Source organism: Galeopterus variegatus, unplaced genomic scaffold (assembly GCF_000696425.1).
Source record: "Galeopterus variegatus unplaced genomic scaffold, G_variegatus-3.0.2 Scaffold5034, whole genome shotgun sequence".
NCBI classification, from domain to species: Eukaryota; Metazoa; Chordata; class Mammalia; order Dermoptera; family Cynocephalidae; genus Galeopterus; species Galeopterus variegatus.
Window position 1 is genome coordinate 147,331 of NW_007731145.1, and position 9,578 is coordinate 156,908.

The 9,578-nt window shown below is 48.2% G+C and overlaps 1 protein-coding gene across 2 annotated transcripts in view; it reads left to right on the forward strand.

The window, feature by feature from the left end:
* The window catches only part of TRRAP (transformation/transcription domain-associated protein), a 136,329-nt gene extending 127,418 nt beyond the window's left edge, over nucleotides 1-8,911 (forward strand). For both annotated transcript variants that reach the window (XM_008588784.1, XM_008588785.1), the window contains 3 exons: nucleotides 3,551-3,754; nucleotides 3,841-4,035; nucleotides 7,764-8,911. In XM_008588784.1, the coding sequence (XP_008587006.1) occupies nucleotides 3,551-3,754; nucleotides 3,841-4,035; nucleotides 7,764-8,048 (684 nt within the window). In that variant the 3' untranslated portion in view covers nucleotides 8,049-8,911. The remainder of the gene's footprint in view (nucleotides 1-3,550; nucleotides 3,755-3,840; nucleotides 4,036-7,763) is intronic.
* The last annotated feature ends 667 nt before the right edge of the window (nucleotides 8,912-9,578 follow it).

The window sequence follows — 9,578 nt, forward strand, 5'->3', positions numbered from 1 at the left end:
GGTCCTGGTTTCGCCTCGGTGGCAGAGCCCAGTGGGCAGGCTGCAAGGCAGCACAGCCTCCTGCCTTTGCGCGGCAGCAGGAGTGGATCCCTGTTTTCTGACTGGCCTCGTGGACAGAGCTTGTGGCCTCCCTTGGGAATCAGTGCCAGGGCCTTTGTGTGGCACAGGTCACAGCCTGGTCATTCTGTGGACTATGGGCAGTTTTGAGGTAATTTGCAGAGAGGACTGGATTGTCCTCATAAGCCTTCATTTCCCTTTGACAGCATGGAAGCCAGCGACCTCTATCCGCAAATACACACTTAACGTGAGAACCCCCTGTTGATTTATGAGCAGCAGGTACAACTGATGACGCTGACGTTTTGCTGCAGCCTAGAAACAGTGTGAGGGCCGGGTTGAGCTGGTGGAGATGCGGAAGGACCATCTAGAAGGATCCCAGCTCCGTGTCCCCTTCTTTCTCTTTGTGCCTTTGTTATCGACTCTGCTCCTTTATCCTTCTCATTTTCCATAACACGTTTCCTAAGATAATCCCCCTTCATAAAGTGTACAATTCAGTGTTTTTAGTATAATCACGGAGTTGCGCAACCATCACGACTCTCTTTAAGATATTTTCACCTCAAAAAGAAACCTCACACTCATTGCTAGTCACTTCCTGTCCTTTCTACTACCAGCCACTGGTGACCACAGTCTTTCTGTCTCTATGGATTTGCCTGTTCTGAACATAATATATGAACAGAATCATTCAGTATGTGAACTTTTGTGTCTGGCTTCTTTCACTTAGTGTAATGTTTTCAAGGTTAATCCATGTTATCGTGTGTGCCAGTAGTTCCTTTTTATTGCCAGATATATTCTAGTATATGGATATACCACGTTCAACTTATCCGTCTATCTGCTGATGGGCTTTTGGGTTGTTTACACTTTTTGACTGTTAATAACAAATGCTGCTATGAACATTTGTGTGTGTTTTTGTGTGGACATGTTTTCATTTCTCTTGGATACATACCTAGGAGTGGAATCGCTAAGTCTATGTGTAACATTTTGATGGACTGCCAAGTTGTTTTCGGTAGTGTCCACAATGATGAGGTTTCTCATTTCTCCACATTCCTGTCAGCACATGTGATAGCCTGTCTTTGTGGCCATCCTAGTGGATATCATCATGGCCTATACCTAATGATGTCAAGCATCTTTTCATGTAGTTATTGACTGTCTGTGTATTTTCTTTGGAGATATGTCTATTTAAGCCCTGTGCCCATTTTTAAATTGGGTGACTTGTCTTCTTATTGTTGTTTCTAAGAATTCTTTATATGTTCTGGATACAGATAACTTGATACAAGTGACTTCACTCTTCCCCCTGTGTGTGGGGCATGTTTTCCTGATTCTTTGTGTATCACATAATTTTTTGTTGAAAACTGAACATTTTAAGTAATATAATTTGGCAGCTCTAGAAATCAGATATTTCCTTCCCTCAAAATTTGTTGTTGTTAGCTGTTTGGTTTTTGTGACTTTCCTGAACTAATTCAGGAAATTAGTATATTTTTTTCCATGTGCAGCCATTGACATCTCTGCTTAGTTTCTTAGTAGTCAGCTAATGATTTGACAGAGATTTTCTCAAATCCCTGGAACCAACAGGTCTTCCACCTTTTTTTGAGAGCCTTTGTCTGTGCATATGTTTTGGGGCATGCTTTCTTTTCTTTTTTTAATGGATCCTACATATATTGAAAGGATAATTAAAAAACACCATGAACAAGCTTATGTCAAGAGATATCACAATTTAGATGAAATGGACAATTTCCTTGAAAGACCAAATTTCCAAAGTTCACTCAAAAAAAAAATACAAATAAGTTTATATTTAATAAAGGCATTAAATTCATAATTAAAATACTGTAGAACCAGATGGCTTCACTGGTGAATTCTGTAAAACATTTAAGAAAAATGATATCAATCTTATACAACTTCTTTCAGAAATTAGAGAAGGGAATCCTTCTCAAGTAATTTTTAGGCCAGTTTTACTTTTATTTTAAAAACAGACTAAGATATTATAAGAGAAAGTTATAGAGCAACACCCCTTATGAACAAAAATACAAAAGTATATAACAAAATATTAGCAAATTGAATCCAGCAATATATATATATATAGGGCATGCTTTCAATGTGGCCAGTTTACAACTCTGCCTTAGCCTTCACTTCCTGCTTGTGCAGAGCCTTGTGTGAGAGGTTTGGGCCTTCTGAGGTTTTTCAAGAGAGTGTGCTTGGCCTTATAGATTCCTGGAATATATTGGAGTTTTTCAGAATCCCCAGGAGTCATCTCATTCCCCAGCCCTTCCTTTCGGTTAGCCAGCCTCTCAAGTGCTCCAGCTGGTGTCACTGCTTCAGGCACCTGTGATGTTAGACAGGTAATTGTTTTCAACAAACATCCTTCAGATATACAGTGTTCCTCACTGAGTGAACTGAGTTCTGTCAGAGACAAGACCTGTGAATGGGGCTTTTTTCAAAAAGCTGACAGGTCAAATAGTTTGAATTCTCTGGAGATGAGGCTTTTGGGGGGATCACCAAACCCATTCTGCCCACTCCAGTGGCTGGTTTTCACAGCTGCCCTGCTTGTGAGGCTGTTGGTTTTCCAGGCTTCTGTAGAGCTGGTGAGAAGGGATGAGAACAGGGCAAAGTAAACTGCCACAGAGCTCTCCATTCATACCGGGACTCAGCCTTTTTAAAAAAAAAATAAAAGCTCCTCGGAGAGTTGCAAACCTTTAAGTTCCAGAGTTATGAAAAAGTTGCTTTCAATGATTTTTGCCAGCATTCTTATTGCTTTAGGAGCAGATTTTGAAAATCCTCTCTCTGCAGTCTCAGAAATGCTTCTTTCCATTTTACAGACGAGGAAATAAACAGAATGAATGTGTTATAATAGTCTGCTTGTTCTCAGCTGCTTAGGGGCTTGAATTCTAGTGTTAATAAGAACACCTGGGTAGGACTTAGCCCAGAATAGGCCTTGTGCCTTTAGTAGTTGGTCTAACAGGAACTAAATTAACTCAATAAACTATTACTGAGGCCCTCTCTAAATCTGTGATTTTTGGAATAGTCTTGCGAGTCTTCCAGTACAGAATTCAAAGTGTCTCTGTAGTGTATGCTCATTTTTAGACTAGCTCCTTCAGTTTATGAAACTTTCGTCTTCAGTAGTCATTGATTAGAAGTGGCGATGTTGGTACCCAGCTGTCCTTTTGTTCTTTTTGTTAACTGGCCTGATACATTCTGTAGTTAGCAAGGGGGGGAGGAGTTTGCAGATATTTGCCTGCTTTCTATTAGATAGATATCACACAGCATGTAGCTAAGGCTCTTATTGAAACAGCTCCATCAGCGCTTTAGAGCACGAGACATCGAACCCTGGGGGGCAATTGGACAATCTCGTGCGTCCTTGTTTTTACTCAAACGTTATGGATCTGTCAACAAATTCATTCAACAGGGACTAAGTAAATAAGTAATTGCAATTTGAGAATTTTCCTTTTGCAGAAAAAAACAAGTGAGTTAGACAGAAGAGTCATGGAGTGATGTATTTCAGGTCCTTCGAGACATTCTCAAGGAGGTTCAGAGTAACATGGTACCACGCAGCATGCTTAAGGAATGGGCTCTGCACACGTTCCCCAACGCCACAGACTACTGGACATTCCGGAAGATGTTCACCATCCAGCTGGCGCTGATTGGCTTTGCAGAGTTCGTCTTGCATTTAAATAGACTCAACCCCGAGATGTTACAGATTGCTCAGGTGACGGCATGTACAGCCCTACCCTGTCCTTTAGACATCTCCATTCTGCTCAATACGTTTCTGAAGTGTCTCTTTCTCCCATTTAGGACACTGGCAAACTGAATGTTGCCTACTTTCGATTTGATATCAACGATGCAACTGGAGACTTAGATGCCAACCGCCCTGTCCCTTTTCGCCTCACGCCCAACATCTCTGAATTCCTGACCACCATCGGTGTCTCTGGCCCGCTGACAGCCTCCATGATCGCTGTCGCCCGGTGCTTTGCCCAGCCCAACTTTAAGGTGGGTCTTGGTGTTGTCTCATGAGAGCCCAGGCTGGGAGACCCAGCGTGGCCTTGCAGGAGCTGCTTATCTGCCCGCAGGAGACAGTGTGGTGGGTGAGGAGAGCCGGCTGCTGCTGTACGGTCAGAGTTTATCGTGCGGGAGACAGGGTGTGAGCATGTCAGGATGTTAGGTGTCGAGGAATCCAGTTTACAAAAAGGAGTCTAGAAGCCTCTGGTGGATAATTTGCCTCAACTGTTACACTGCACGGCACTTTCGTGCAGCAGCTTTTGTTTTGCACATTCCCTAGTGTGGAAGGGAGAAATTTTCTCTGTGGAATGGCACCTGCCCTTCCAGGGCCGTAGCGAGGCCTAAGTGAGGGTGAGGCACAAGGCGCAGCACAGCTGATTCCCAGGGACATGAGACACGGCCACATGCCCTGGGCACCTGCTAAGCACGGGGCCAGGTGAGGGGATCTGGCGGCTCTGCCCACTTTGACAGGACAGCAGCCAAATCTGCCCTTTCCTGGGTGCCCTCTCTGTGCCCCACACTGTCCTGCTACCCTAGAGGGTTCTCATCAAATTCCCCCAACACTTGTACAGACGGGAACAGAGGCCAAGGACAGTAGGTGACACAGCAAAGGTCATAGAACTGGGGGCAGCGCAGACTGGGGTCCATGCCCAGTTCGTTCCGACTCTGAACCTGCCTCCTCACCACAACTCCATCTTCACAGTTGGGGCTGAACAAATCTTTATTTTTCCTTTAACTTATGAGAGCAGTTGTACTGTTGTTTTCTTTTTCTCCCAGATAAGCAGTTTGCATCTAGAAAAGGCTTCAGAAACCAGTAGCTTTACAAAAACATTTACTCAGAACAGTTTTTAAATTATTGAACAAACAGCCGTGAATGAGGACTATACGTAATAAACACGTCTCAGTCTTCACGCTCAGTGGCACAGCCATCAGTGTGGGTGCTGTTTGCGGAGGTAGTGATTAACCCGCACGAACATGACTGAAATAGTCTTTAGGTTTCTTCTTGAGTAAGGACTTCATGTGGTCCACCTTTGGCTTAAGGCTTAAAATAGGAAGTTCTCATTTAGATGGAAATGTTAGGCTTCTGGAAACATCCATGGGATAATCCTTAGAATGGCATTTCACTTGAAAACTTTAAAAAGACTGGAAAAGCCTCTCTTCATAACATAAAGGCCATTAGAACTGGGAGTGACACCTGCTTACTGTTTGCACATGGGAAGAAATTGGATCTTCTCCAAACTCTGGACCCAAATTTCTTAATAGTCTGAACGTAGTGAATTCCTTTAAGTTAAACTAAAATGTAGAGCATTCTTTATGGGAATCTCTTCTAAAAACACATTCTGTTGGCACCAAGTAAGTCAGAATAAAACCTCAACCTATTGGTCTCAAGTCCTGGGTGCCTAAAATAAGAGCCGTCTGCATTCTTTGAATGACAGTGGACTGTGTTGGCTGTCTCATTCCAGAAGGGTGCACAGAAGCTGGCTGTCTCCTCCCTTTGCTTGGTGATCAGTGTCAACAGCCGCCTCTTGGATCCAGCCCCTTCCCCTCCAGTCCCTGTCCCTGGGTGCTCACGCTCGCCTCCGCCGTCTCAGTCTCCAGCCCCCTCTCTTCCACCACCACGTCTGGTCCTTCTGGCTCCCTCCCTCTAGGAAGCAAGTTCCCAAGGCGCAGGAACTGCAGCACCGGCCCTCCCTGCCCCACACTCTCCTGTCCTCCCCCTCTTCAGCTTGGGTCCACGGCATCATCACACTTGCCTGTCAGGAGACCGGCATTTGGCAAAACCCTCCTCACCGCTCCCAGGGCAGTCGAGCAAGCGTGGAGAAACAAGACTCATTCATGGCTCGGTGACCCAGCATGGGGTGGCCATCCAGTCTGGACAGTAGATAGCGTTATTTTAGCATCTGTGTGAATGTGACACCAATATCAGGTGTTACAGGCATGCCTGTGGTTTCAGACTGGGTGGCCACCCTGTGTCTCATCTCTATTCCGTGACTTGCCAAGAGCACTATTTGGTCCTGTCCCCTCTCTCCAGTCTTCCAGCTCTTCACGCCTCCCCATCCTCAGTGGACGCTCTACTGACTCTGCGGTGGACCTGGAGGACAGCCATGTCCCCACCAGTCACCACGGATTCTGCTTCTGTCCTCACAGGGTGGCCCTCCCCTAAGGGTGTACCAACACCCCGCCACTCAGGCACAGGTCTCAGCCATTGTCCCCTCTCCTCTGGACCCCTCCCTCTGAGGTACAAATGGCTGTCTCCTTACCAGCAGCTTCCCATGCCCAGAGTCCCTGCACTGACATGGCCGAGCCTGCGCCCTCCCCTGCCAGCCCCATTGCTGAGGCCGCCTCCTCCCCACTGTCTGGTGGCAGCACCAGTTCAGCTGTCATCTTCTCTTTCTCTCTGTGCTCAGTCCCTGGACATCTCAGCCGCCCATTTTGACTCTACCAATGCATACATTTGATTTTGCAAATTTATACCTGGAGGATCTCCCCCCACCCAACTCCTGACCTGGTCAGGGTCCTGTCTGCTGTGCGTGTGGCCATCATCATGTGAGCCTCGGTCACGTGCTCAGCCACAGCCTCAGCATTGTCCCTGATCCTTCTCTCCCCCACACCTTCATTCAGTCCACACACACAGCCTTTTCTGACATGAAACCCTGTCCAGTGTCCACCCACCTTATGGCCTCATGGCCATCTCCTCCTATGGGGACGAAGCTCCACTCAGGCCTGTCACCTTCGCTCTGTTCTCCACTGGTGGTTGGAGCAATCCTTTAAGATAAAAGCAGATCTTGTCAGGCTCTGCTCACCACCCTCCCTGACTTCCAGCTAAAGGCCAGAGCCCAGACGACAGCCCCTGATGATACTGTGACTGCCAGACACTGGTCTGTGTACTTCATGTTTATTAACTCCCTTAATCTCCACTTTATTTGGGGGGAGGCACTACTACTATGCCTTGTTAACAACTGGGGAAAAAGGCACAGGGATTAAGTCATTTTCGCAGGGCCAGCCAGGTGGGAAATGGTGGAGAGGGCGTGATCCCGAGTCTGCTGTGATCCCACAGGTGGGCCTGGGAAGCACCGCCGACTTTGCGGTTCTTCAGCCCAACCATGCACACTCCCGCGCCCCAGCCTCTGTGTGGCGAGTTCCTGCATCCTGCAGCGCCGCCTGCCTGGGGCCCTCACTTCCTTTCAGTCTCTGCCCAAGGGTGACCTCGTCGCCCCCAGGCCTGCCTTACCCAGCTCTGCCATCTCCACAGTGCCTGTCACCACCTGCCTTGTTACATCTGTATTTGTTGGGACCTGTGCACCATAAGGGCGGGGCGTCGCTTTTGCTGGTTTGTTCACTCTCTGCTGCAAGGCCTGGAACGGGCCTGCCTGACATTCCACGTGTACTTGAGTACCAAGTGGGACAGATGAATAGATCAGGAACAGTAGTAGTATGGTGGCATGTCCCATCTAGATACCTGCTCCCTGGCTCTGCTGAGGACCAGACAAAACTGGCATCTTGATGCTGAGGCCTTTTGGCCACTGCCCCAAGTAGCAGAAGCAGTTGATTCCCCAGGGGACTTCCCTGGCACATCTGCAAGTGCATGGCTTGGCACCAGGTGCCGAGGTTAGATCAGGCCCCCAAGGCCATTGTGGCTCGCCTCAGTCTCGTCAGGAAGCTGTCCTCTGGGTGGTTCTTGGTTAAACCTGGGTCGGTTTCTTCTTGCCTTCACGCAGGTGGATGGCATTCTGAAAACTGTGCTCCGGGATGAGATCATCGCCTGGCATAAGAAAACACAGGAGGACACCTCGTCTCCTCTCTCGGCGGCCGGGCAGCCTGAGAACATGGACAGCCAGCAGCTGGTCTCTCTGGTCCAGAAAGCTGTCACTGCCATCATGACCCGCCTGCACAACTTGGCTCAGTTTGAAGGTGGGGAGAGCAAAGTGAACACCCTGGTGGCTGCTGCAAACAGCCTGGACAACCTGTGCCGCATGGACCCTGCCTGGCACCCGTGGCTGTGACTGCCGCTGCTCCCACCCCCGGAATGTGAAGGGCGCCCCTCGGGCTCAAGCCCGCTGGCTCTTAGGACTCCTCTGCTCACTGATAATCCTATTTACAAAAGCCCCGCGGTTTTACATGCTGCGTTGTTTTCCTGATGGTTTGCGTGTGAAAGAGGTGAGTATAGTTTTAGAGGGAGCTGAGCTGTTACGGCGGCCAGTGACTAGGAATGGCAGAGCTGAAACAGCTTGTTCTGAGCTTTTGAATCATCTTAAGAAACCACGATTCCCTTATCTGGAACTTCTCTGTGAATTCTTTTTTATGCTGTTCCTCCCTCTGCACGAATGCAGACTGAACCGTAGGAGACAACTCTACTGTCCATCGTTAACTCCTGGAGAAACACCTCACGGCAGCCGCGTGCATTTGTACAGACCTTTTCAACAAGTGTACAGAAAGGCCACTTTGTTAGAGAAACGGGAGATTATGAACAAACCATGCTGGGTTTTCTCTGAGCACAAACTCTTAAGCTGCCGGCACTGGCTCTGGGAATGGTGTTGGGTGGCGGATGGGGGCCGCCGAGGCTGCGTCCCCTGCGGGGAGTGTCATTTCAGATGTGGATTCTCCTGGGTAAAAACAGACTGCAGGAGTGGGCAGGTGCACCTTGCGCTTTTTATTGCTGGCTCTTCGGATGTCTTCTAGACGTTTACTATCATTGTACCTGAAAAAAATCACTTTTTCTTCCTAATTTAAAAAAGAAAAAATAGCAATGAAAGTTTGTCCGTTAACTCCAGTCTTTCTGTTCACATTTTTATAAATCTGAACATTGAGAATGTTCTATCTAAATTTGTACAGTGTGATTTTTTAGAATAAATATTTTATGAAAGGATTTGTTGTCGCTTATTTGTGTTAAAATGTTTGTTTCTGTGAGAGGCATTTCTCCACCTCAGCGTCCCTCAGCCCCTTGAGGACTAAAAGCCCCAGGTACAGTGTAGGCAGTTCCTCAGTGTGGCTTCCTGGTGACGGTGCCTGCTGCCTGGGCAGGCACAGGGAGTCACAGTGTACGTTGTCATGGTGATGAGGAATGCTGGCCTGACTTAGCAATGTGTCAGCACACCTGCAGTTCCCTGGTCCCCTCAGCTGGGTTACGTGTTTCAGGGCTACTGCCGTCTCACCGCGTGTGCAGAGCGGGCCCAGAGGCCTCGGCTTGGGGCTGTGCGCCCTGGGCAGGCCGTTCCCGGCGCCTGCAGTGCCTGCGTGTGCTCAGCTACACCAGCTCATCCCTCATCCAGTCTGTACCGTGGGACAGGCTGCCACTGCTGGAGGCAGCGTGGACAGAGCACAGGAGCTCCTGCCCTCATGGATGTGGGAGGACAGTCCTCAAGCACATGCCAAGATGTCAGCAAGATAAGAAACAAAATAGGACAGAGGGGTCGGGTTGCCACTTGATTCTAACATGGACTCTGAATTGAAAGGGACCTGCCCCACTGGGAAGTGCTGTTTCTGCAAGGAAGATGGCCCTTGACAGGACTCATGAGGACAGGCCAGCAGGACCC